The sequence below is a fragment of the Tachyglossus aculeatus genome, chromosome 7 (assembly GCF_015852505.1).
Source record: "Tachyglossus aculeatus isolate mTacAcu1 chromosome 7, mTacAcu1.pri, whole genome shotgun sequence".
In the NCBI taxonomy this organism is placed as follows: Eukaryota; Metazoa; Chordata; class Mammalia; order Monotremata; family Tachyglossidae; genus Tachyglossus; species Tachyglossus aculeatus.
Genome location: NC_052072.1, coordinates 33216445 through 33244387, shown reverse-complemented (window position 1 = coordinate 33244387; position 27943 = coordinate 33216445). Strand labels below are relative to the sequence as shown.

At 41.4% G+C, this 27943-nt stretch overlaps 1 protein-coding gene across 1 annotated transcript in view; it reads left to right on the top strand.

Moving 5' to 3' along the window:
- COL4A3 (collagen type IV alpha 3 chain) overlaps positions 1-27943 on the top strand; it is a 131331-nt gene that overhangs the window by 36846 nt on the left and 66542 nt on the right. Inside the window, exons 2-18 of the mRNA XM_038748782.1 lie at positions 6638-6694; positions 9925-10014; positions 10453-10497; positions 12752-12796; positions 13404-13466; positions 14489-14542; positions 16336-16362; positions 17220-17294; positions 19486-19548; positions 19695-19730; positions 20939-20980; positions 23157-23234; positions 23573-23635; positions 24160-24219; positions 25889-25933; positions 26824-26877; positions 27217-27258. Of these exons, the coding sequence (XP_038604710.1) occupies positions 6638-6694; positions 9925-10014; positions 10453-10497; positions 12752-12796; positions 13404-13466; positions 14489-14542; positions 16336-16362; positions 17220-17294; positions 19486-19548; positions 19695-19730; positions 20939-20980; positions 23157-23234; positions 23573-23635; positions 24160-24219; positions 25889-25933; positions 26824-26877; positions 27217-27258 (939 nt within the window). The remainder of the gene's footprint in view (positions 1-6637; positions 6695-9924; positions 10015-10452; positions 10498-12751; positions 12797-13403; positions 13467-14488; positions 14543-16335; positions 16363-17219; positions 17295-19485; positions 19549-19694; positions 19731-20938; positions 20981-23156; positions 23235-23572; positions 23636-24159; positions 24220-25888; positions 25934-26823; positions 26878-27216; positions 27259-27943) is intronic.

The window sequence follows — 27943 nt, the reverse complement described above, 5'->3', positions numbered from 1 at the left end:
AGCGCTTACTGTGTGCAGAGCACTGTACTAAGCGCTTGGGAAGTACAAGTTGACAAAATATAGCAACAGTCCCTACCCAACAGCGGGCTTACAGTCTAGAAGGGGAAGACAGACAACAAAACAAAACATATTAACAAAATAAAATAAATAGAATAGTAAATATGTACAAGAAAAATAAATAGAGTAATAAATATCTATAAACATACATACAGGTGCTGTGGGGAGGGGAAGGAGGTAAGGCAGGGGGAAGAGGAGGAGGGAGGGAGAGAGAAGGAGGGGGCTCAGTCTGGGAAGGCCTCCTGGAGGAGGTGAGCTCTCAGTAGGGGTTTGAAGGGAGGAAGAGAGCTAACTTGGCGGATGTGCGGAGGGAGGGCATTCCAGGCCAGGGGGAGGATGTGGGCCAGGGGTCAATGGCAGGACAGGCAGGAACAAGGGATAGTGAGGAGGTTAGCGGCAGAGGAGCGGAGGGTGCAGGCTGGGCTGTAGAAGGAGAGAAGGGAGGTGAGGTAGGAGGGGGCGAGGTGATAGAGAGCCTTGAAGCCAAGAGTGAGGAGTTTCTGCCTGATGCGTAGGTTGATTGGTAGCCACTGGAGATTTTTGAGGAGGGGAGTAACATGCCCAGAGCGTTTCCACACAAAGATGATCCGGGCAGCAGCGTGAAGTATAGATTGAAGTGTGGAGAGACAGGAGGATGGGAGATCAAAGAGGAGGCTGCTGCAGTAATCCAGTCGGGATAGGATGAGAGATTGAACCAGCAGGGTAGCAGTTTGGATGGAGAGGAAAGGGCGGATCTTGGCGATGTTGCGGAGGTGAGACCGGCAGGTTTTGGTGACGGATTGGATGTGAGGGGTGAACGAGAGAGCGGAGTCGAGGATGACACCAAGTTTGCAGGCTTGTGAGACACGAAGGATGGTAGTGCCATCAACAGTGATGGGAAAGTCAGGGAGAGGGCAGGGTTTGGGAGGGAAGATAAGGAGTTCAGTCAAGGATTCAGTCATATATATATGTGTATTTATTTCTTGATTTAGACTACACATTGAAAATATGTTTATGTTTGTCTCTTCTGTGAGGGCCAGCAAAGTGCTACTTCTTTACTCTGTACTTTCCAAGTGCCTAGATCAGCACCTTTCACCATACGGGCACTCAATAAATATTACTACTGTAATGATCAAATTCCCAAGCTTACAAATCTATGGCTCCTTGGTTGTGGATTGGCTGGCACCCCAGGGAGCCCAGCATGGATTGGCTGGCAGTGAAAAAGTGGGCTGAAGGCCCAACTTTCATAGTAGTAAAGCAGAGATGTAGCATGGCCCAGGGGATAGACCACTGGCCTGGGCATCAGAAGGACCTGTATTCTAACCCCGGCTCTGTCACTTGTATGTTGCATGACCTTGGACAAGTCACTTCTCTTCTTTGTGCCTCAGTTACCTCCTCTGTAAAACAGGGATTAAGACAGGGAGTGCTAAGTGGGACAGAGACTGTGTCCAACCCAAATAACCTGTATCTACTCCCATGCTTAGCACAGTGCCTGGCGCATAGTAAGTATTTAACAAAACCACATTTATTATTACTACTAGCAGTGGGATCCAATAGTTATGCCGCTTTGCCTTTTGCTGAAGTAGTTGTCATGCTTTCTGCAGGAAAGCTGCAGATGCAGAGGAAGAAGCATCTCCTGCAAAAGGCCTTCCCAGACTAAGATCCCCCTTTCCTCTTCTCCCACCCTCTTCTGTGTCATTCTGACTTGCTCACTTTGTTCTTCCTTCCTCCCAGCCCCAGAGTACTTATACACAGATCTGTCATTTATTTATGTGTATTAATGTCTGAGTCCCGCCTCTAGACTCTAAGCTCATTGTGGGCAGGGAATGAGTCTGCTTATTGTTGTATTGTACTTTCCCAAGTGCTTAGTACAGTGGTCTGCACACAGTAAGTGCTCAGTAAATAAGATTGAATGAATGAATTATGAAAAAGGCAATGCAAGGAACAGAAGATGAGAAGGTTCCTGAGAGGATCAATGGGTCACAAGAAAAGAGCAGTAAAAAGGCTAGAGAAAATGACAATGGCAAGGGGAGCGGTAATAAAAGAGAGAAAATGAGGAATAAAAGAAATGAAAAAGGAAATGATAGCATAAATCTAGTCAGGCTAAACATTGGTCATTTTCATGAGTAATTAATAAGATCCTCACTCTTCTTGATTAATACCAATGTTTTGCTTATACTAATGCTATAGAAATGTGACTTTCAGTGAGAAACCAAGAAAATCAAGTTATATTACTCATGTTCTTTCCAATATTTACTGAATTGTTTTTCTTACTGAGAACCTAAATAGAAATGTGACTTTCAGTGAGAAACCAAGAAAATCAAGTTATAGTACTCATGCTCTTTCCAATATGTACTGAATTGTTTAATTTACTGAGAAACTAAATAAATAATTGGGTATTTTATAGGGAGTGGGAGTGGGAACTAATTCATTAACTAAATGGGCATTGTTAATAAACTATTTTTAAGAAACAAAGTGTGCTTGTCCATTTTCTACCTCAGTGAGTATGCAGGGTTATATCCGATTATAAATTTTTGAATGACCCTTTTTCCATGTCTGATTAATCCACTCAGAAATTCAAAACAGGAAGTCTGATTGAAGAAACACATTTGGATAATTTCAGGTCTTTATTCAAGGTCAAAAGCCAAAAGGTGAATTCACGATTATAGATAAACTTGGTAGAATCATTCTTTGTGCTAGAACAGAACAAAACCATTAAAATTAATTCCCTGAGATTGAATCAGCCTTCCCATCCCCTCCCTTAATTACTTCTTTTTCCCAGAAGTCTCTTTGAAAATCTTGTTTTCACATGTCTCAAAATTTTCAAATATGTCCAATGTCCCTAAGTCTTCATTCCTATCCTTTCATCATTGAAACTGCTTATCTGCATCATTTTTCACTGTACCGAGAGGCTTAACAAGTATCTATGCAATGAACAAGATTGAATGAATGAATTATGAAAAAGGCAATGCAAGGGAAGCAGAAAACAAAGTTAAATTGAGGAAGTCATGGCTCACACAACAGGAGGAATTGAGAAGAGGCAAGAATGGCTTTGGGGTATGACTAGAAGACACACCAGAGGTTAGGTTCTAGATCATTTTCAGCATCCTTATATCTTAAAAAATGGATATTAAAATGGAAGACCACAGGCCTGGAAGTCAAAGGACCTGCGTTAGAATCCTGCCTCCATCACTTGACTGCTGTATAACTTCTCTGTGCCTCAGTTACCTCATCTGTAAAATGGGGATTGAGACTGTGAGCACCACGTGGGACATGAACTGTGTCCAGTCTGATTAGCTTGTATCTACTCCAGGGCTTGGTACAGTGCTTGACACATAGTCAACACTTAATAAATACCATAAAAAAGGGAATTTGTCACTATGGTTTTGATTGGTCTGAGATTTGCCATATCCACAATTCTACAAGAATTGTAGACTGCTGGTCTCCTTGTAGAGTCAGCATAAGTAGGCACTAGTTAATTAGTAGTTATGGCATTTATTAAGCATTTATTACGTGTTTAGGTCTAGGGTAGATTAGAAGTTATCACATCAGACAGATTCCTGGTTCTGAACAGGACTTACAGTCTATCTTTATCCTTGCCCCCTCCAACTCACCTCCCTTTTCTGCTTCTACAACCCAGCCCACACACTTCGCTCCTCTGGTGCTTTCTTACTGTGCCTCCTTCTCACCTGTCTTGCTGCCAACCCCTGGCCCACGTCCTACCTCTGGCCTGGAATGCCCTCCCTCGTCAAATCTGCCAAACAATTACTCTCCCCACTCCTTCAAAGCCGTACTGAAGGCACATCTCCTCCAAGAGGCCTTCCCACACTAAGCCCCACTTTTCCTCATCTCCCACTCCCTTCTGCATTACCCTGACTTGCTCCCTTTTCCCCCTCTCCCCACCCCACAGCACTTTTATATATATCTCATATTCAGTCACAAAATTCTGCCAGTTCCTTCACGGAATCTTGAGTGTCTGCCTTTTCTCCTCCCTCCAAAAAGCCACTGTGCTGGCTCAAGCACTTCTCATAGTTTGACTTGAGTCCTGCATTAGCCTTCTCACCTCCATCCTCTCCCTTCTACTTCACTCTGTTGCTCTGATCATTTTTCAAAAACATCCTTTTGTACAAATCTCCCCAGCACTCAAAGTCCTTCAATGGTCACCCGTTCCACTCTGCATGAGTCAGAAATTCCTAAGCATCAGCTTCTTGTCACTCAATCAGTTGTCTTCCCACTATCTATCCTCACCCTTCTCCCACTACATCCTAGCCCAAACAGTTCATTCATATAAAGCCAACCTACTCTCTATGTTTCATTCTCATATGTCTCACCACCTACCTCTTGATAATAATAGTAATAATATCTGATGTTGGGTAGGGACTGTCTCTATCTGTTGCTGAATTGTACTTTTCAAGCACTTAGTACAGTGCTCTGCGCACAGTAAGTGCTCAATAAATACAATTGAATGAATAATAATGGTATTCGTTAATTGCTTACTATGCATCAAGCACTGTTCAAAGTACTGGGTTAGAGCCAAGCTAATCAGAGTGGACACAGTCTCTGTCCCACATAACAATAATAATAATAGTATTTATTAAGTGCTTACTATGTTCCAAGCACTGTTCTAAGCACTGGGGTAGATACAACTTGTACTTCCCAAGCGCTTAGTACAGTGCTCTGCACACAGTAAGCGCTCAATAAATACGATTGATGATGATGATACAAGGTAATCAGGTTGTCCCATGTGGAGCTCACAGACAATCCCCATTTTACAGATGAGGTAACTGAGGCACAGAGAAGTTAAGGACTTGCCCAGGGTCACATAGCTGATAAGTGGCAGAGCTGGGATTAGAACCCATGACCTCTGACTCCCAAGCCCGGGCTCTTTCCACTAAGCCACGCTGAGGTAACTGAAGCTAAGAGAAGTGAAATGATTTGCCCAAGGCCACTCAGCAGACAAGTGGTGGATCTGAGATTAGAATCTACGTCCTTCTGATTCCCAGGCCTGGGCTCTTTCCACTAAGCACACTGCTTCTCTGCTTCATGCTGCTTCATACCCACCATCTTACCTGGAACTCTCTCCCCCTTCCTATCTAGCAGACGACTACCCTCTTCATCTTCAAAACACTTCTCAAATCACACCTCCTCCAGGAGGCATTTACCTCATCAATCTTTCATCTCCCCACTCTATTTCACTAATTGTAATTAGGGAAATTATTATCACTCCAACACCTCTGCATTACCTACCACTTAGGACTTCAGCTCGTCTTCCCCCCACCCCGGCCCCGCCACCCCTTAACCCGAAAACTTCGAGTTCTCCCTCTCTCTACCTTCTCTGCCCCCATGGCACTTTAAACTTATCTTTAAATTGTATACCCCCGCACCTTCCCCCACCAATTTTATGGTATTTGTTAAGTGCTTGCTATGTGCTAGACACTGTATTAAGCATTCGGATAGAGATAAAATAATCAGGTCCAAGTCCTACATAGGGCTCACAGTCTTAATCTCCATTTTACAGATGAGGAAACTGATCACTTGACTTGCCCAAGATCACACAGCAGACAAGTGGTGGACTCAGGATTAGAACCCAGGTCCTCTGATTTCCAGGCCCATCCTTTTACCACTAGGCCACGTTGCTTCCCCTTCCTGTAATTATTTTAGTGTCTGTCTCCTCCCAAAGTTATTAGTTCCTTAAGAGGAGGAAGCAGCATGGCTCAGTGGAAAGAGCATGGGCTTTGGAGTCAGAGATCATAGGTTCAAATCCCGGCTCTGCCAACTGTCAGCTGTGTGACTTCGGGCAAGTCACTTCACTTCTCTGTGCCTCAGTTACCTCATCTGTGAAATGGGGATTAAAACTGTGAGCCAACTTGATCACCTTGTAACCTCCCCCAGCGCTTAGAACAGTGCTTTGCATGTAGTAAGCGCTTAACAAATGCCATCATCATCATCACATCTACTACAGTGCTCCACACACAGTAAGTGCTCAATAAATACGATTGAATAAATGAATGAATGTTGTTCTCTCCCAAGGCTAAGAATAGCATACTGAGGTGAGTAAATGCTTAATTAAAAAAACTGTTTATTGATGTTCAGAGAAGTTAAGTGGCTTGCCTAAGGTTACATACCAGGCCAGTGGCAGAGCTGGGAACTGAACCCAGGGCTCCTGACTCTCAGTACCGTGCTTTTTCACTGTGCCCCATTGTCTCACCGCTAATCAGTAAAAGAACTCACTGGTGCTCTTTTTGACTGTGGAAAAATCCGATCTCTGCTTATATATGACATAGTTTTGCTCCACACATTTTGTTATGCATTGAACAGTATAGTCAAAATTATTTTTAAGAATGGAAGGTGAATTACATTATCAAATAAAAATGATTGCTGTCTCACAGAATATACCCCTACAAATCCATTCCATTCACTTCCCTATTCTTTTTGCAGTGATTTATTGCCATAAGTAAAATCTTGACTGGGATGTAAGAAATGTAATGTTCAGCCAAAAGAAGACATTGAGTTTATAAATTCAGTCTTGCCATAGCAATTGCAAGTCATCATGATGAAATTATTTTGTTGATTTTAAGGAACATCCTCTTTTTTCTTTTAGGGTTGTGTCTGTAAAGGTAAAGGCCAGTGCTATTGTGATGGAACTAAAGGCGATAAGGTAAAGAAGTTATTTTTAACATTTTGCTCCTCTAGTTTATGTAGAATGTTTATTAATAAAATAATTATTAACAGTCTTGGTTCCTAACATCCAGAAAATAGGTAGTACCAGGTTGTGGAGTTATTCCAAAGGCTGGTCCATTAACATAACTATATACAAACTGATTAACTAGAAAGAATGCCAGATTTAAAACTTTGGATGGCTTGTCTACATACCAGCAGTTAAACTGTAACTTGTTTTGGCTTGGACAGAATAAAAAGCAAATTAATGAAAATGTTTTTCTTCGAGGTCATCCTAGGATGTGAGAACATTGTCTCTGCATGTTTTACACCTTATCTTGTGTGGTGCAAAAATGTCCAATTCATGACCCATTGCTCATAGCACATTAAGCACATTGCCTGAAAATTTGCACCAGTAATCACTGTCATGCTTGTCAAAAACAATTTTTATGTTAAAATCTGGATTCTGTATTCAAATGCAGTTTCATATTTGTACTTTTTTCATATGAGTTTCCAAGTGTCTTTTATATCAGAGGTGATATGTTGTACCCTCTCTGTGGTCAAGTTTAATTATGAATGTTGGTTTTAAATAACCTATAATTGTTTTGCTACCTCAACCTCCCAAGATATTGGGGTTGGTTTTTTTTTTTGAGGACTACATATCTCTTGTATCTAGTCAGTGTACCACCAAATAAAGATATGACTTTGTTGAGGGTATCTAAAGTAAACACGTTCAAAGAAGGCCCAAAAAAGCTGGGACATTCCTGCTAGTAAATGTAGTCTTAATTTTTTATTTTTCAGAGTAGATCTTTAAAAAAGAAAATAAACATATAATTAAATACACAAACAATACATATTGATAACTTAATATCCAGGAATGATTTGCTGAGAATATATGTGATTAGCCTAAGCCTTATATGCTGAAATGATTACTGTCAACTTTCAGTCTATCTTGATTAGTTCATTTAAGGACAGCTTTTATTACTACAGTGATAAAGTAACAGAATTCAGGATAATTATAAAAACGTTCCTTGATTTATAGTGGAATTCTTTCTGATATATGCCTCTAATTTTTATGTCTATTAACTGTCCATTTTTCTTTGTACTGTATTTTGTGTGTTTCAAAATTGTAAAATAAAATCAGTACCTTTATGACTGCCAGTTATTATAAAAAGAATTGTTTATTGTACAGGTGTGGATTAAAAAGATAATTATGCATTAATTTTCATTAGATTATTTTTAGATTTATTTTCAGATATATGGATACTAAATAAAACCAGATAAATCAAAAATATTTTTTTTGAAATCAAGGCAAAAATAGTACATGAAGTTAATACAGATGAGATTTCACAACACTTCAGATAAAAACAAAGTTGATGAAACCTGAAAAGATAGAAGAATGATTTCGTACAACAGAAGAGATGAACTGAAAATCAGTTTAGTCAACTCATTTCAAGATAAACCAGGTTCTTGTTGTATACCTCCACCTTGTGACAAAGTTAGGTCAGCACCCGCTAATTTAGTTCTTTACTGAATTTTGAGGAAAGTAGTTGAGTACAAAATTGAAGAACAAAGAAGTAAATGCATTTTGTTGGGTCTTCAGCTCCCACAGACGCTGCAAAAACTGTGATGATGCTAGGAGACAGGCAAGATAAAGGCACAGTGGGAAGGTTTGCACTAGAGGAGCGAAATCTACGGGCTGAGTTGTAGGAGAGGATCCAGGTGAGGTAGGTGTTGGAGAGCTTTAAAGCCAATGATGAGGAGTTTTTGTTTGATACGGAGGTGGACAGGCAACCACTCGAGGTTTTTTGAAGAGCTGGGTGACATGTCCTGAACGTTTTTGTAGAAAAATGATCCGGGCCACAGAGCGAAGTATGGAAGAATGGAAAGGGTAGGCCTCTGCTTGACTCTCCCTCCAGTAGTCGAGACTGGTAGAGTACTGGAAACTCTCTAGCTGTGACCCTGAGAGGGCAAATATTCTTTCAATAAGCACCTAACAAATACCATTGCTATAACTGGTATTACCCCTAGCTCTCCCAACATAAGCTTTACCCATTTTCAAATACCTCCTAAATTTCCGTCTCCACCAGCAGTTCTTCCCTGATTAATTCCAAACTACCTGAATCATATAAACCCAACAGCCATTTCTAGCACTAAGAATCAATCAATCATATTTGAGTGTTTAGTGTGTGTAGAGCACTGTGCCTCATTCTCCCCTGTCCCTCTGTCATCCCCCGGTCCATGTCCTTCCTCTGGCCTGGAATGCCCTCCCTTCACACATCTGCCAAACTAGCTCTCTTCCTCCCTTCAACACCCTACTGAGAGCTCACCTCCTCCAGGAGGCCTTCCCTGACTGAGCCCCCCCTTTTATCCTCTCCTCCTCCTCCTCCCCTCCCCATCGCCCCCAGCCCTACTCCCTTCCCCTCCCCACAGCACTTGTACATATTTGTACATATTTAATAATCTATTTATTTTATTTGTACATATTTATTATATTTATTTTATTAATGTCTGTCTCCCCCTTCTAGGCTGTGAGCCCATTGTTGGGTAGGGACCGTCTCTATATGCTGCCAATTTGTACTTACCAAGCACTTAGTATAGTGCTCTGCACACAGTAAGCACTCAATAAATACAATTGAATGAATTGAATGAATGAATGACTAGACTGGGGAGAGACAGAAGGCTGGAAGGTCAGCAAGGAGTCTGAAACAGGAATCCAGGTGTGATAGGATGAGTGATTGTATTAACATGGTAGCAGTTTGGATGGAGAGGAAAGGGTGGATTTTAGCAATGTTGTGAAGGTGAGACCGAGAGGATTTGGTGACAGATTGAATGGGTTGAATGAGAGACAGGCGTCAAGCTTAACGCCAAGACCTCCAAGAGGTCTTCCCCAACTAAACCCTTTTTTCCCCTACTCTCTCTCCCTTCTGCAATGCCCTTGCACTTGGATTTGTATTCTTTATTCACCCATCCTCAATCCACAGTAATTATGTGTCTGTAATTTATTTTAATGTCTATTTCCCCCTCAAGACTGCAAGCCCTTGTGGGCAGGGAACATCTCTACCAACTCTGTTATATTGTACTCCCCCAAGCCTTTAGTAAAGTGCTCTGCTCACATTAAGTGCTCAATAAGTATGAATGATTGATGGATTTTAAAAATCATCATCAGGCAAATTCAGGGAGTGTGTCATGACCATTCACTGCTTGCTTATCTATTTATTTTTCCAATAGGGGGAGAAAGGTTTTCCTGGTTCTCCAGGAGCTGTTGGCCTGGAAGGATTTCCTGGACCTGAAGGGTTACCTGGACCCCAGGGACCCAAGGTAGGCCTTTTTTCAGTTTGCATCTTTAGTTAACTGATGTCAAATATACAAGAGCTTATTGAATATCTTCAGATTCACTGCCATGACTTCTTCTCTCTAAGGATTTACAGAAATTCCTGGCTTAGTTGAACATCTAGTGTTTCCTCTGGAGCTCTTCAAGCCTCAGTAGGTCCCAAACTCCCTTAAACTACCATTTCACTGATGGAATGAAGTTGTTGTTCCAACTCCTTTTTCAAATGACTACTTCCTTTCTAAAGTGGCCAGTGATCTTCTCTTCTGACTCTTCCTTTGGAAGTGAAAGTGTTAAGAATTTGCAGAAATGTGAATGACAAAACTTCAACGTATGCACCTCAATGCTATAAAACTGAATTTTAATAGGTATGGCTTTGTTATACAGATAAATTTTAATATGTCTATATTTCCCTATTTGGAATTTAGGGTTTTCCAGGACTCACTGGTTCAGTTGGACCTAAAGGTGTAAGGGTCAGTATTTTGATGTTTTCATTGCATTTATATAGAGATGAGTGCTGTAAAAGAGTGGATAATTCTGTTTTCTAAAATTTCATATAAGTACTGTTTATTATGATTTGAAAGGTTTTGAATTCAGATTGTAGTTGTTTAATTTGAAGTATCAGGAAATGAATGTATGTTTGTGAATGTATGTATGTTCAGACTAATAAATATACTGAGTCCCACTGTCATGATCCCAAACCTGTACAGTTGGAGGCAATATTCTCTCTGAAGTCCTAAGGTATTGTTATGGATGAAATTAATCTTTGATTTTTTCAATGCAACTTAACTTAAAGAACTAGCAGAACCTGTCCACCTAAGGGTTTGAGAGAAAACAGCCTCCTTCCCACAACTAGTCGACATCCACTTTCAGCGGGTCTCCTCACACACACTCCTGCACTCTCTCATTCCCTCTGCTGTTTACAGCAACCCACAGGGACACTGGAGAGGATGTTGGATGCTGCAGGAACAGAAAGGGAGATGAAGGAGAGAGAGACAGGAAGGTTTCTGCCACTACAGCATCTACAGCAGGAGGAAAATAAGAAGGGAGGAAAAGAGGAGCCTCACCTTCACACAGAATAGGGGATAGGGAGAGTGGCACAGAGGCCATTGTTGGCACTGGGGCAGGTGTTGGCCAACTGCAGCAGTGGGCATGAAGGAGAGGAGGAAAGATGGTGCTTTGGCTGCCATAGGTTCTGCCTAATAATTATAATTATTATTATGGTATTTGTTAAGCGCTTACTATGTGCCAGATACTGTACTAAGCATTGGAGTGGATTTAAGCAAATCGGTTGGACACAGTCCCTGTCCCACATGGGGCTCACAGTCCCAATCCTCATTTTACAGATGTGGTAACTGAGGCACAAAGAAGTGAAGTGACTTGCCCGAGGTCACCTGCCTAGGAGAAGGAAGGAGGGTTGGGGTAGATCAGGGTTTCGATGGCCTCCACAGGGTGTGGTCTCATCCTGGCCGACCAGAAGATTATTTGAGATGGGAATGATGAGTGCTCCTGTGGGGAAGCAGCATAGCATAGTGGATAGTGCTTGGGCCTGAGAGTCAGAAGATCATGGGTTTTAATCCTGCCTCTGCCACTTTGCTGTGTGACCTTGGGCAAGTCACTTCTCATCTCCTCAGTTACCTCATCAGTAAAGTGGGATTGAGCCTGTGAGCCCTATGTGGAACAAGGACTGTGTCCAACCCGATTTGCTTGTATCCACCCCAGCACTTAGTACAGTTCCTGGAACACAGTAAGCACTTACCAAATACCACAATTATTATTATTATTATTATTGCCCAGTATACATGCAGTAGGGTAAGGAGGCTAGGTAGGTCATAGGAAAGCTTCCCCAGGAGAGAGTAGGGCAATCTGGGAAGTAGTAATCTGCTAGGCTGAGAATTGGGCTTGGCTAGGCAATCCCCTTTCAAACCAGGGTTCCCTATTCACCACCCTTCCACTCCCAAAGCCATTTTTCTCACAGCCCCATTCTTCTGGGGCAGAGGTAGATGTAGGGTTTGGGGGGGCACCCTTTGCTGTGTACAGATACATACATATATACAGATAAAGGAGAAAGTGCGGCCAACAGGATCAACCACAAGCACTCTGATCCACCTGGCAGCCTGCAGGCAGTGATTAGTGGGAGGGATGGGGAATCCATTTGCCCCCCTGCCTTAGGCTGCCCTGTGTATAAGAATTTATGAGCGTGGGTGTGTGTGTCTACCTATCTATATCTATATCTGCATGGATAGATAAAAATATAAACACAAACCTCTAACTCCCCAGATATATGAATATATATATATATATATCAATACAGATAGATAAATAGATGGTAGATAGACATATATCTAAGGAGTTAGATGCTTACTTTTCCTTCATAAATCTAGGTTCTTTAAAATACCAAAACATGAATTGTCATGTTTCTATTGTATGCTGGAGGAAAAAATTGGAGACTTACATATTTTAATTTTTCTCAATTGCTGACAAATCATTTATATTGACATTGTTACAGTCCTCTAAACCAGTCCAGAGTTTGGAAGACCCAACTCTGATCCTGGGGCAAACAGTTAAAGACCAATCATCACAAGCTCTTCTCTGAGGAAATAATTGGAGGGTGGGGCAAGGATTGGGGGAGGTGAGTCAGAATGGGCTGGGAGGACGGCCATTTTACCTCTGTGATTTGAACATTTATTAAATATGCTTTTCTTTATTTCTTGTTGCTGTATTTAGGGGATGGCAGGGCTACCGGGTTTCTCAGGTCTACCTGGACTTCCAGTAAGTGATGGAAAAGCAGAAATGATGTCTTGAGAATAGAGCATTTAGAACAGTGCACTGCACACAATAAGTGCTCAATAAATACCACCGAATTATTTCGAATGCCCAATAGAATCAAGAAGAGACTGTTACTTCTTATTTCCCAATCACCTCATAAGGTGCAATGCGCCAAGTGACATGCAATAAATACTACTATTACTTCTATGGATATGCATTTGGATGCAAGAATTTAGAAAACTGGAACTTCATTCTGATTATCTTTGCCTTATTAGCCACCCCTGCTTGTACGTAACTACATGGGCAGTTACCGTGCTTGCTGTGACCATTGCATATGCACAGAGTTGGCAGCAGGAAAGGGTCACACTAACAATTCCTCTCACCTATGTGAAGGTGGCAGTGGGCAAAGCCTACTTCTGTCCATGGGCAATTGTCAAGCCACGAAGAGTGGTGAGGAGATGTTTTTCAACGAAGCTGTCTGGGAGTAAGGTGGTTGCAGTGGCAACAGAGAGAGTTAGGAAGAAAGAGCATTGTGAAGACAAGGAAAGAGGGGAATGTGTATAGAAAAAGTGGAAATGAGAAGGGAACCTAAGTATTCTGTCCTTTTTAGGGTGATCCTGGGAATGTTGGTCCCTTTGGACAACCTGGTCTGCCCGGATGCAATGGAACCAAGGTAGGACTAAATTTGAATATAATAAATGACATATTTGATCTATATTAAATGACAGATGTTGTACTTCAAGCATTTTAACCAGACCCATTCATGGGCCTCCTTAGCCTGATAATCTGTACCGGTCTCTTTCCATTTCTACAAAAAGCACTGGGGCTTAAAGGAAGAAGAACAGGGTTGGGAGTTAGAATACCAGGGTTCTAATTCTGACTTCATCATTTGGCTGCTGTGAGACCTTGGGCAAGTCACTTAGTTTATCTGTGCCTCCATTTCCCAATTGGAAAAATGGAGATTAGGTAGACATTCTTCCTCCCCCTTAGATTGTGATTCCCATGTGAGACAGGGACTGTGTCTGATCTGAATAACCTCTATCTACCCCAGATATTCAGCACAGTGTGTAGTGCAAAGTATGCATTTATACACCATTATTACTATTATTATTATTGTCGTTACTACTATTATTTTCCCCAAATCATCTTGCCTTTTCTCCCCTCCCTCAGAAATAAGAAGCAGCTGGCCCAGTAAATATGCAACTAAATATCTATGTCCTTAAGTGGTTATGTGTTTATGGATAGGTCACACAGTTTTGTTCCTTCAAACAATAGTAGTAAAAAACAGACAAGTTTGTACATAACAATGACTGGTTTGCAAATGTGGCCCAGTTGAATCCAATCCTTCCCGTGTCTTCCTTCAGCACATAGTCTATGGTGGAGGGCAGCAAACCTGTTGTTCCCTTTTCAAATAATTTTATTTTGAACATTTCAGGCCTAAACTGTGGGATTTCACGTACAATTTAAGAATTAGTAGGTTGTATTCAATTTTCAAGGATTTCTGGATTCCTAATTGACTTGGGCCTCTGTTTCAATTGATTTTTTTTGATTTCTGGTTTTCAGTTTCTGGACCCACTAATGGACCTTTGCCTAAGGTTGTCACTGATAGATTGAAAAAGGAGGAAAAATAAATTATCATTAGGCTTTTATGGAACAGACTTCCAGGAAAAATAAAAAAATGTGTCTATGTTTCAGGGTGAACGGGGATTAACAGGTTATGATGGAACTCCAGGCCATCCAGGGATACCGGTATGTTTTTTTGTTTTCAAAACTGTCAAACCAATGAAATATGGGAAAGACTCACTCCACTCCTTCTGCAAATATGAGATAAAGCTTTGTCAATCAGTGGCATTTTTTGAGTGTCTGTTGTGCGCAGAGCACTGTACTAAGCAATTAGGAGAGTACAACACAGTTGGTTTGACATGTCCCCTGCCCACAACGAGCTCACACTCTTTACAATATACTCCCTTTAATTTCTTTATTTTTACCAGTTTCCTCCAAGCACCATTCCTTTTAATTAATTTGCATATTTTCTTTACTGATAAATTATTTTTAAATAATGCTTACATATCACTTTACCAATAATACAAAATTAATTCCTTCAGGACAAGTCTTTGCATCTTATCTCATCTCAACAACTTGGGGCTGCTTGAACCCCTTTGATAACAGGATGAGAAAGTCTAGACACAGTGTTAAAATGGTCTCAGTGATCAAAGAACTACACGCATACCCCACAATTCTGCCATAATATGATACTCAAAAATGTGGATAGATCGTATGCAATGGTACTGTGCAGTATGTTTTCCCATAGACTTTCATTTCATAAATTGGGATCCAATCCAGAATTTGTGGAAAAAAAAGTATGATATGCCTTTTCAAGCCATATTTTATAATGTTCAACATTTCTAAACTATTAGTTATTCTCAATTCAAGGAATTCAAAGCAAATCATCATGACATTTAATAAGGAGTTGTAATATGATTATTAGTCTTGGCTAGGGGCTGCAGGAGTAGGAGTTTGCTGGCCATTATACTTTATTACATTAAAAATTTGACTAATTTAGTATGAACAACAGCCTTCTTTTCTGCATGAAGCACCGTGTAGTACGTTAAGTCCTCCCGAACAGCTCTACATCCCTCAAACATCTCTCACTTCAGCAGGATCTCCTTCCTCAATCATTTAAAAAAAGTTCATCTGCTGTTGAGAAAGCTGATGTGAGACTCTTAAATCCAAACCCCAGAACTGGTAGTGGAGCTAATATTCAAGGCTTCGTAACAACCATGGCCACCTCTTTCTCTATCACCAGGAAATGAGGGTTTCTCTGCTCCATTCCAAAGCAAGCACAGAATCGGTGTGAAGTAGAAGGGCAGAGATTTATGATGTTTTTAGTCAGCTTCTTTTATCTTACCATCACTCTTGTGTTGCCTCTGGATGAAGCAGACAAGTTGGCTTCCAGTTAATGCTTATGTTGAGCCAGGTGAAATGGAGCAAGACAAGTTAGCATCGGTCTGCACAATGATTTCTCTGTGTTGCTTTCAGATGAAGTGGAGAAGGTGCCTTCCAGATTGTGTTTGGGAAGAAATTGTGGAGTGACTAAATGAAACTTTCTTCATGCCAGCTGAAATCAGCACAAAATGGGGGCAAGAGAGATGGGGTTGCCTGAATCCTCCTAACATCTCTTCTCCTTTCTATACAACCTAAGTGGAGAATTTGGACTTCAAGTCTGTGTTCAGGGAAGGTTGGGAGAATCTGAACAGGGAGAAGAAAGGAAGGGAATTGATGGAAGAAATACCCTAGCCATTCCTTTGTGGGAAAAAATGTAAACAGGGAGAGCAGAAGTAACATTTTGAACAGGCACTGAAGCAAAACCCTGGCTGTCTTTTTGCTATTGTTGTCAGTCAGAAATTCCTCAAAATCAGTAGTATGCAGAGTTCAGACCATACAAGATAACATTCTCTATTTATTGGTAGCATTTGTGTTTTCTTGATGGTTATAATATGTATTTAACCTCTAACTTGTTAATTTGCTGTTGCTTTTCCCAGGGTCCGGATGGTGCCAAAGGGGAAAAGGCAAGTCATTTGCAGAATGTCCAGATGATTATGATTTAAAATTTCAGAGTAGAAAGTATTACATAGAAATGGTTCGGATTGAAAAAACCCCCTCAATAGCCTTCATATAAAATGGAAGAAATGTTTTTGTTTATTGGTTTGAAATAGTCCTTTCTTTTCTGAATCCTCCTCCCGATGATAGAAACTAGAGAATGAGGGAGGAAGGTAAAATTAGTCTGTGGGATGGAAAGGCATGAGCCTGCTCTGCTTGCTTTAGGGGAGAGGTGGTAGGCTTTACTGCAGTTTGGGAAATCCTTCTGAAGTTCCATTATTTGACCCTGTCCTAGAGTGGTCATACTTCAGTTTTGTGAGAATAGAATAAACTTGGCTTCATAGCTTCACTCAGCCTCTGTTTTTGGTTCCTGAAAGAAGTAGGGTTTATGATACTTAAGTACTGGACAATTAAGTATCTCTACCCAGTGGACCTTTCTGGGAAAATGGAGCATGGCAATGAACTCTGGGACAGACAACCCTTATACCAGGCCACCTTTACCCTCACCTTCATCATCTTTGGTATTATTCAGCACGTACTGTTAGGAAATGGGAGGAGACGTGCCCGGTGCAATTTTTCCGCCTGCCAGCTCTGGGTCTCGCCTAAGGAAGACTATTTTTCCAACTTAATTTCTCTGTTAGAAATTAGAATTAGAATTAATCATCATCATACACTGCTCTAAGATTTGTAATGGGATGTTTGTTCTCATTTTTTTTTTTTCTTGGTCAAAGAACCAACCAGATATCCCTTATCGCTTTAAGGCCCTTTTGGCCGTGTACAAAAACACAGTCATTGGTTGAGTTTAATTCACTCTTTTCTTGACAAGGGGGCCCCTGCTCATAGAGAAATTGGAACTAATGGAAAAGGTGACCCCGGAGTATCAGGCATCCCAGGATTTCAGGTACAGCACTTCAGAGAGAGGTCAGACTTTTTTGGTTGCTTTTATATCGCTTTTAATTTTTATCTTTTAGGGCTATCCATCTCTATTCTATTTGTATATACAATTGGGCACTCATTGCATTCTCCCCCATGGAAGAAGAAACCTTCCAGTGTAGATTACTAATTATTGCCATTTGGTCCTGGCAGGGCTGACATTTTGTGAGGTCCCTTGAAGAGCTCCTTCCATCTTTAGTCATGGATTCCTATGTTTCCCCCTTACACAGAGCCTGCTGCCCACACTCACTAGGCCCCTCAAATTAAAAAAGAATAATTATGGTACTTGTTAATAATAATAATAATAATAATGAGATTTTTTAGTGTTTATTATGTGCCAGGCACTGTTCTAGGAGCTGGAATAAATACATGATAATTGGGTTGGTCACAGTCCCTGTCCCACGTGTGGCTCACAGTCTCCATTCCCATTTTACAGTCAAGGGAACTGAGGTGCAGAGAAGTGAAGTGAATTGTTTAAGGTCACTTAGCAGACAGATGTCAGAACTTCGATTAGAACCCATGACCTTCTGACTGCCTGGCTCGGGCTCTACTCACTGTGCCATGTTGCTTCCCCACTTTCTAAGTTCCAAGCACAGTTTTAAGCACTGGGGTTGATACAAGTTAATCAGGTTGAACCCAGCCCCTCTCCCACATGGGGCTCACATTCTTAATCCCCATTTTACAGGCAGGGCGACTGAGGCAAAGAGAAGTAAAGTGACTCACCCATTGTCACACAGCAGACATGTGGTGGAGTCAAGATTAGAACCCAGGCCTTTCTGACTCACAGACTCATGCTCTATCCACTAAGCTACACTGCTTCTCCAGCTTTCCTCATCAGGGAAACTAGCATCTTGTTGCAGAACACACCATGTTCCAATCCTCCAAAGCCCTGATGCCCCACGACCTTCCACAACCCATACTGACCTGGAGAGTTAGGGATATATCTCTGTATATTGCTGTCCTCAGTTACCCCAGAATCCATAGCCCCAGACTTTCATTAATCTGCACTAATATGTTTGGGTTTATCTGTGAATTTGCTTCATTACTAGAAATTTTTAAGTCTGACTTGGTTAGGAGAAAAAAAGTCAAATTTACGAGACCCCAATTTTTTGTGATATTAGAGAACAAAACTGAAATTGGAAGGTTTTTAGTACTTATCTGAGGCTACTTTTTTATCCGATTTTAAGAGAATGAAACAATTCTAGCCTGGAAGCTGTGAAAAGTAACATAAATGTACAGAATGTCTCATTTGAGATGTCCCTGTTGTGTTCCAAGGCATTCCAGGAGTGATCAAATGAGGTAAGTTCACTGAAATAGCAGTGAAGACAGAGGCAATGTCATCTCAACCCCAAACTCAGACTTCATTCAGGTGGCATGTATTTACACACTACTCCCACTATGGCTTTTTCGGGCATAGGATCCTGCAGGGAGAAAGTACCTTAAGATCAAAAATCAATCAGTGGCATTTACTGAGCACTTACTGTGGACAGAACAATCTCACTTAGTCCAGTACCCTGGCATCAAGTAAGATGACTGCACCAGTTTCCCTGGAAGTCTCCGTACAAGTGATTAGTTTTATGCTAACAAAGAAAAGATTTTAAGAGGACATGAGTGAGTTATAATGAACATTTTGGCCCTGGAAAATGGGAGTAACAGTTTTTCTGTTTTGACTCCATTCTGATTAGTCTAAAGCAGTGATACAGTGTCAGCATGATATTTGGTTACAGGGAAGAAATGGCCCTTGAAAAAAAATGGTGTTGCTCTTTCTATGTAAAATAACAAGGCAGTAAGAAAAACAAAGCAAAGTCATTCAGAGGAAATAGACCAAACTCTCCTACTAGGTATCCTCTAATCAGACTCACTGGCCATGATTGAAATGAATTATGAAAAAAATGAAATTTGTGTCCATAAGGGATTGCAATTATGGTTTCCTCGTAAAGCCTACACCTGCATATTGGTAACTCTCTCTCAACTGATTCAACATGCTTAGCTTCACTTGCTAACTCTGGATTTAATTGTCCCATTAAAAATGGAAAATTAAGTTCTTCTATTCCCATTTAATCATGTGGTTGGCTAAAATTAACTTAAAGGATTCTGGGGCTCTTAATTGAAAAAAAAAAAAACCACAGAAATTGATGGGCTTATGGTTTAATTTAAAGGGTTTACCTGGCCCTCAGGGCATCCCTGGACCAGTTGGATCACAAGGCCCTCCGGGATTCTTAGTGAGTACCAACCCAGATTCACTCTAAATTTAAGTGTGATGACTGCTAAAAATCTATAAACAGTTATCACTTTGGATTAAATCATTAAGTTATTAATGAAGAATGTGTGAGCATGTTTTACAGGTTTAATCTGTAATTTCTTCCAGGGTTTGCCAGGAGCAGTAGGACCTCCAGGACCCAAGGTAGACCACAGTTTGCATGTTGCATGTAGCCAAACAGTTGTGATGATTTCCGATATGACCCTAATTGATTCCTCTGTCACATGGATAGAGCGGAGGAGTGTCGGTTCCATTATGAGTTTCTCTGTGACCTTGGATAAATCTCTTCACCCTTTCCTGAACCTCAATTTCTCCATCATTGAATTAGAAACAGTGTAACTTGTCCCAAGGTAATCTGCATTGTACTGTCTGTCTCTCTCCACCCGGTTGAACCTGCCAAACTGAGAGGAGGGAGACAAAGGAATGCTGGGGGAGTTGTCGGCTCAGAAAATCTTTCCACAGGATCATCTCCAAGCTGTGCAGTGGTGGCTATAGCATGACTCTGAACGTCAATGGGGAGGGGACTCCCTCTCTGTTGCTACTACCATCACGTCAAGAGTCTGGACCAATCACCCACCGTCATTTCAGCACTCTCCATCTCTATTTCTGAGGGTCATTTGAGGTGCTAGATAGTATAGAACGGGGATATGGAGGAGAAAGCAAGCAGAATGCTCAGAGTTAGGAAGTTAGAGTCATTTGTTCACAGGGATTGTAGCATTAAGAGCCCTTGTTCTCCTGTCCTGAACAGGTCCTCAGCCCTTCATTCTAAGAGTATTCTGGGACCTCTGCTCTGCTTTAACTAGGTCCCTGGCCCCCTGGGGATGGGAGTATCAAGGTCTGTTGCCAATCCCCCTGCCCTTCTAGGAGCGTGCTCAGAAATGTAGGCAGCGAGTGATGATGATGATGATGATGGTATTTATAAAGTACTTACTATGTGCCAAGCACTGTACTAAGTGCTGGTGAGGATACCAGCAAATCAAGCTGGACACAGTCCCCGCCCCATGTGGGGCTCACAGTCTCAATCCCCATTTCACAAATGAGATAACAGGCACAGAGAAGAGAAGTGACTTGCCTAAGGTCACACAGCAGACAAGTGGTGAAGCTGGGATTAGAACCTATGATCTTACTCCCAGGACTGTGCTCTATCCATTATGCCAAACTGCTCACATGAACTAACTGGAGAACTAGAGGAAAATGAAAAACCCATATATCTTACCTTGAGTGTGAAGATATGCCAAACCTCTCAGCTGAAAGATCCAGTATGACTGTGCAGCTTTCTTTTCTCCAATGTGTGAAATTTGAATGTTTACTATTTTATAAAGGAAGATATTGATTTTTATGCTTCTCCGCAGGGTCACATGGGTGTTAAAGGCATAGGAGAGAAAGGCAATCTGGTAATTTTAAAATATTGTATGTTTGTTCTTCCCTGATTACTCAGATTCTTCCCATATCACTAATGCATTCCTTAGTACCTGAATGTCTGCAGGAATTAATTATCCACTCAAAGCATATAATTTACTGGAGGAATATAGAATATTGAATGCACACACTGTATTAGGTATTTTTAAATCAATCTAGAAACTGTCTTTCAAGAGGATGCCATCAGTTAATCAATGGTATTTATTGAATGCTTACTGTTGCAGAGCATAGTATTAAGCACTTGGTAGAGTACAATACTGCTGCTCAGAGTCACACCTGGAGAATTTCCAGTACTCTACCAGTCTCGACTACAGGAGGAAGAGTCAAGCAGAAGCATACCCAATCCATTCCTAGCTTGGGCAGTGGCTAACTAGTGGAAACCAATCTGCTACAAGTCAAAACTCCCTAGTGCTGGGCAACAGCGGCATGGGAGAGAGTTAATAATAATAATAATAATAATAATAATAAGAATAATAATAATAATAATAATAATGGCATTTATTAAGCGCTTACTATGTGCAAAGCACTTTTCTAAGCTCTGGGGAGGATACAAGGTGATCAGGTTGGCCCACGGGGGGCTCACAGTCTTCATCCCCATTTTCCAGATGAGGTAACTGAGGCACAGAGAAGTGAAGTGACTTGCCCAAAGTCACACAGCGGACAGTTGGCGGAGCTGGGATTTGAACCCATGACTTCTGACTCCAAAGCCCGGGCTCTTTCCACTGAGCCACGCTGCTTCTCTTGAGTCAAGGGAGTTAACTCAAGTTTACTGCTTGGGAAGGAGGCAATGGTACACCATTTCTGTATTTTTACCAAGAAAACTCTGTGGATACACTACTGGAACGATTGCAGATGGAGGTGGGGCATTCTGGAAGAGATGTGCCCATGGAGTCGCTATGGATTGAAGATGAAAGCATAAGACAAGAGTAATTTACAGTAGTGTTGGTAGATACATTCCCTGCCCTCAAGGAGCTTACAGTCTAGGTTTTATTTTTAGCATCTGAAGTACAAATATTTCCTTAGGATGTAAAAAGTTAGTCAAACTCAGGTGCCCTCCTGATTATCCAGGCAGATACGAGAGTGTAACTGGTTAGAGCTCCCACCAAGCCCCAGTTGGTTCCCCTTGCAGCATAAGGGTCTAACGTAGGCTCTGCATCTGGATCATTACCCTTCAGAAGACCAGGAACCTACCTGCCCCACCAACCCACGCTGTTTCGCACAATGCTTTGCTCCAACATCTTCCCCAACCCCCCAGTACCAACCCCACCTTTCCCAATCCATTTCCCCAAGTGATCTTTCCACCACCTGAACTCTTCACCTCAAATTTTTTCTCTTCTACTACTTGAAGAATTTTGCTATGGAAACCTTTCTCACCCCTTGGTCTCCCACCCCCACCCCCATTCTTCTGGGCTCTTGAGTCCCACCTGTTACACCATGACTCAATGTCCTGAACAAAGGCTAAAGTAGAGCTAGGGGTGTCTAGAACAGAGGAGGGCCAGAGGGCCTCTTAGGTCAACATGCAGATTCCCTTTCTTCACACACAAAATCCCCTCCATGACACTACTCAGGCTATTTCTAGCCCCGGAATGGCAGCTGCAGTGTAGAGAAAGAGATGGGAGAAGGAATTTGGAGAAAGCATTAAGAATGTTGTTGTATTGTACTCCCCCAAGTGTTTAGTACAGTGCTTTTCACACAGTAAGCGCTCAATAAATATGACAGAATGAATGATAGCCATGGAGGGTCTCCCTGGTGCCCTCAAAGCCCCAGACAGCTGCCTTGATGTTAAAGCAGCTCTTGCACATTACTGGTCTTAGAAGTGGCATATCAACACGATAGCGCAGGTTACCCAGCATGATCTAGCATTAAGGCAGATTGTGTCTACAAGTGTTTGAATTATCTACCCTTTCAATTAGCTAATCTAGTACTCCACTCCATTAATGGAGTTAAGAATATACTACAAATGTATTTTTAATGGTATTTATTAAGTGCTTCCTATATGCCAAGCACTGTTCTAAGCACTGGGGGGAATACAAGGTCATCAGGTTGTCCCACGTGGGGTTCAAGTATAGGGTGGGGCTGACGTATAGGATGGGAAGTGGAACGACTTTCAAATATGGCACAGTTAGTGGTTTTGTCCTCTTGTCTCCTTAGGGTGTGAAAGGATTAACAGGACCACCCGGACAACCAGGAACAGTAATCGTGACATTAACTGGACAAGATAATACAACGGTAACACCGTAACAATTGCTTACAACTGCTGCCATTATTCTGCTCTTCTGGACTGGGCTGTGCTACAAATTCAGTTAGCAAATCTGCCCAAGTATTTTTGTTCTCAAATGGCATGATTTTCCCATAGACTTTTATGAGCAATTCAAACTAATACTTGATCATATATATTTGGGATAACCAAGGGAAAAAATTAGCAATGAATGTTTGTATTTCCTAAATAACGAATATGTTAAGTGTCAGGAAATCAATCACCAGCGGATCCCTTTTATTTAAGTATTAGCATGTGGGGATTTTGTTTGAAACGAGTAAGTAATCACTCTGAACTTTGGTTATGGCAGGACTACAAAGGCGATAAAGGAGAGAAAGGTGCAAGGGGAACACCAGGTTCACCAGGACCACCAGTAAGTCCATTTAAACCAAAGCAATGAACTTCAGGGTGTCGCTTTATCCATTTCCTTCACTAGTAAGTCCATTTAAGCAAATGCAGTGAACTTCAAGATGTCGCTTAATCAATTTCCTTCAATAATGGCTGAGTTGTAGCCTTAACTCCAGTTGCATGTAGGACAATTTTTAGAAAATCGAAAGTCTCACACCTGCCAGTCAGTCAGTCAAGCTTATTGAGCTCTTACTGTGTTCAGAGCGCCATACTGATCTACTGCAATTCCTTGCCATACCGTCTAGCTTGTAATTCATTTCTCAGCCACACAAAAACTGCATCTTAAATGAACGTGTAGCCTTTAAATTATCTTGGAATTTAGATGCAGACTTTGTTTAAAGACATAAATACACTGTTGTGTATAACACATACCTCCTCTTTGATTATTCAGTATCTCATGACACATTCGCATTCCATATGCCAAATAAGGACTATTAATTTAGGTGATAATACAAGAGTCCTTAAACCCTTACCATTGATCTATTCTAGGGAGAACCGGGAGACTCTTATGGGTCTGAAAAAGGTGCCCAAGGAGAACCAGGATCTGAGGTAATACTCATGAAGAAAGTATGGACTGTTTAAATAGATTGAAGTAGAAATCCAGCTCTTTTTTAAAGGTGAGTTGAAAATAAATAGATTTTTAAGAAACTAGAGAAGCAGAGTGACCTAGTGGAAAGACCATGGCCTTGAGATTCAGAGGACCTGGGTTTTAATCCTGGCTCTGCCATTTGCCTGCTGTTTAACTTTAGGCAAGTCACTTAACTTCTCTGTATCTGTTTCCTCATCTTTAAAATGGGAACTAAATACTATTCCCTCTTATTTAACCTATGAGCCCCATAAGAGTCAGGGACTGTATTCAGCTTGACTACCTTGTACCTTGTACATTGGTACATAGACAGTGCTTAACAAATATATACTTAATTAACTAAGGGACATTAAACTTGTCATCACAAATCATATTAATAGTGAAGGCTTATTCACAGCTAAAAAGTAAGATAATAATCAGGGGCAAGAAACTTATGGGATCTTCTGAGGAGAGGTGGAAGATGTGAATCAGCTGGATCGCCAGCCACTGAGAACCACATATTCCTGAAATGTTACTGTGTTTGCAAAAAGTATTTAAAGATGACATCCCTCCCCCGAATTGTTCCCTTTCTCTTGTCAGGGGCAGGCACAGTGAAGGTTCCATTTCCTCAAAGATACTGAGGACACAGAACAATGAGTCAAATGGGAAATCAGTGAATCAAAAGAGGAAAAGCGTGACCTAGTGGATAGAACACGGGCCTTGGAGTCAGAAGAATCTGGGTTCTAACCCCGGATCTGCCACTTATCTGCTGTGTGACCTTGGGCTAGTCACTTAACTTCTCTGTGCCTCAGTTACCTCATCTGTAAAATGGGGTTTAAGACTGTGAGCTCCATGTGGGACATGGACTGTGTGGAACCTGATTACTTTGTACCTACCCCAGCGTCTAGAACAGTGCCTGGCAAGTGCTTAAGAAATACAATTAAAAAAACGGGGAAGGGTTAAAAGGGAAAAAGAATCGCCTAGTTTACAAATAGAATCTGCCTGTAAGGTTTACCTTCACTGACTTGTCCCTGGAGATGTTGGTGTTGGCCAGAAGCCCCTCTCCTGATTATCCAACAGGAAGGGGAGTTCATGTGTCTTGTCCAAGCATGGAGGAGATCGAGTTAGCTCATGTCCCCAGCAGACCCTCTCTGGGTTTAGGTAACAGCAAGAGGAGTCCATGGTATGAACAATCTGAGTTTATTGCCTGATTCCTTCTGCAGAAGCCTGTCCTGTAGCCAGGCTCACAGTCTTATTTAAAGCGTTCTTTATTAACATCACTTAGAGGGCAGTGCAATATCGGTCCCTTCACTTCCCGCCCTCATGGTCTACTGAGAAGGCTTTGTATGTGCCTCTACATTACAAATGCTTGACATGATCATATAAATTAGTTCTCCATATAAGAATTGTCATGTTGGCTTCCTGAGCCAGTTTGGTCTTTGTGGTGAGGCCAAAGGTGGGTCTCTTGATCAATTTCCAACTGGCTCTTGATGGTTAATCCCTGCAATTGTCTCATGGTGATACTGCCGTGTCATCGTTAGCCTTGTCCGTATCGAACTTCTTTCCTGATTCACCTTGAGGCAATATAAGCCTTAATCCTTCGCTCTTTGACACTCAGCATATCTTCTCTTTAATACAAAAATCTATATTTAGGGAAAACCTGGAAAAGACGGTGTCCCTGGCCAGCCTGGATTGCCGGTAAATTAAGAAACCATCTTAATTTGACTTAAGTGATTTAGGAATGAAAGTTGTGTGTGAATGAGTCCAATTCCTAAATCACTGAAGAAGCCTTCTGGAAATTCTGGAGCAGGGCTCCACAACCTATGACTCAAGAGCCAGATCTGGCTCCTCTCTAAACCATATGTGCTTTGAGCCAACAAAAGTGTGTGTGTGTGTGTGTGTGTGTGTGTAGGGTGGGGTGGGGGGCAAGCAGGAATTTGGAACTCAGAATGGGATAAGAGGAGAAAGAAATAAATCTTTTCCAGTGCCAGTCCCATTGTCCTGCCTCTCTGTTCCCCCGTCTTCCCCTCTCCCATTCCCAGCCCCTCACTGTGGGCAGGGAATGTGTCTCTTTATTGTTATAGCATACTCTCCCAAGCGCTTAGTACAGTGCTCTGCACACAATAAGCACTTAATCAATCCAATTGACTGACTATTGGCAGCAACAGCTATTGCTGTTTAGCAGTACTGTGGCACAATGATATCATCACATTGTATCTTGCAAAGCATGACCTAATGGCCTCCCATGATACTGAGTGGATCTGAGCCCAGTCTCCACTGAGCAGGTATTACAAGGGAAGAGTGTGGAAATTAAGCATCTGAAACTGCTGCCAGGTGTGGGGTTAAGGAAGAGGCATTTAAGACCCTTGGATTCCCAATGAAGTGTTGAAGTGAGTTTAAATTGTGCAATTGTTTCTTTGGGCACCAACTTCTCAAAGATTTCATTTTCTTGGACATTGCCCCAAATTCATTGTCAATGTGGATTTTCTAGATGTATGATTTTTTAAGTGAAACTCTCATTTTTTGTTGTTATTTAATAAATTCCAGAAAGATTTTCTTATTGAGGTCCATTTACTTTATTCCTTTAGGGAATCAAGGGAGAAGAAGGTGTCACTGGATTAAGTGGAGAGGCTGGTCTCAAGGTAATTACTGAATATCATATTTTTCAGTACATTATAATTAGAGTAAATTTAATAGTAATTGTTGTTACAAAACAGGCATCATAAGCTGCATTTAGTTATCTTCAAAGCAAAGCATCCATAAATACCAGTAAGCTATAACTTTTAAAAATTTATTTTAACAATTAAAAATTAAGTTGAAATTATTAGATTGTAAATCCCTGAGGACAGGGACAATGTCTTTTGCTTCAATGTACTCTACCAAGAACTTAGTATAGTGCTCTGCACACAGTAAGGACTCAATAAATACTATTGATTGTGTATTTCTCTTTCACTGACCATGTGTATTTGTTTTCAAAACAGGGCTGGAAGGGAGACATTGGCCCAGCAGGATTTCCTGGTCAAGTATGTATACATTGTGGTTAAATCTGTGAATGAGGAGCAAATACAGTTTCCTCTGGCCAGGGTGTGATTAAAGAGATTGGACAGTTTTAATAGTGGAAGACAGCATGGTCCAGTGGACAGAGAACAGGCTTGGGAGTCAGAAGGATCGGGTTCTAAACCCATCTCCACCACTTGTCAGCTGTGTGACCTTGGGCAAGTCACTTAAAACTTCTGGGTGCCTCAGTTTCCTACTCTGTAAAATGGGGATTGGCTCTGAGCTCCATGTGGGATATGGACTGTGTCTAAACTGATTAGCTTGTATCTGCCTTGGCATTTCTCCTGGCACAGAGTAAGCACTTAACAAATACCATTAAAGAAAAAAAAAGGCAACGTGATTTAGTGGGAAGAAGAGAGAACCAGGAGTCATGAAGCCCAGGTTTTAGTCCCATTTACACCACTTGCGTTCTTCGTGTCCTTGGGTACATCACCTATCTATACCTCAGTTTTTTCATCTGCAAAACAGGGAAAAAAGACCCAGTCTCACCTCCCTATCAGGCTGTGAAACCTGTATGGGCAGAAATTCTGGCTGATCTGATTATCTTGTATAGGTCCTAGTAATAATAATAATAATAATGGCATTTATTAAGCACCTACTACGTGCAAAGCACTGTTCTAAGCGCTAGGGAAGTTACAAGGTGATCAGGTT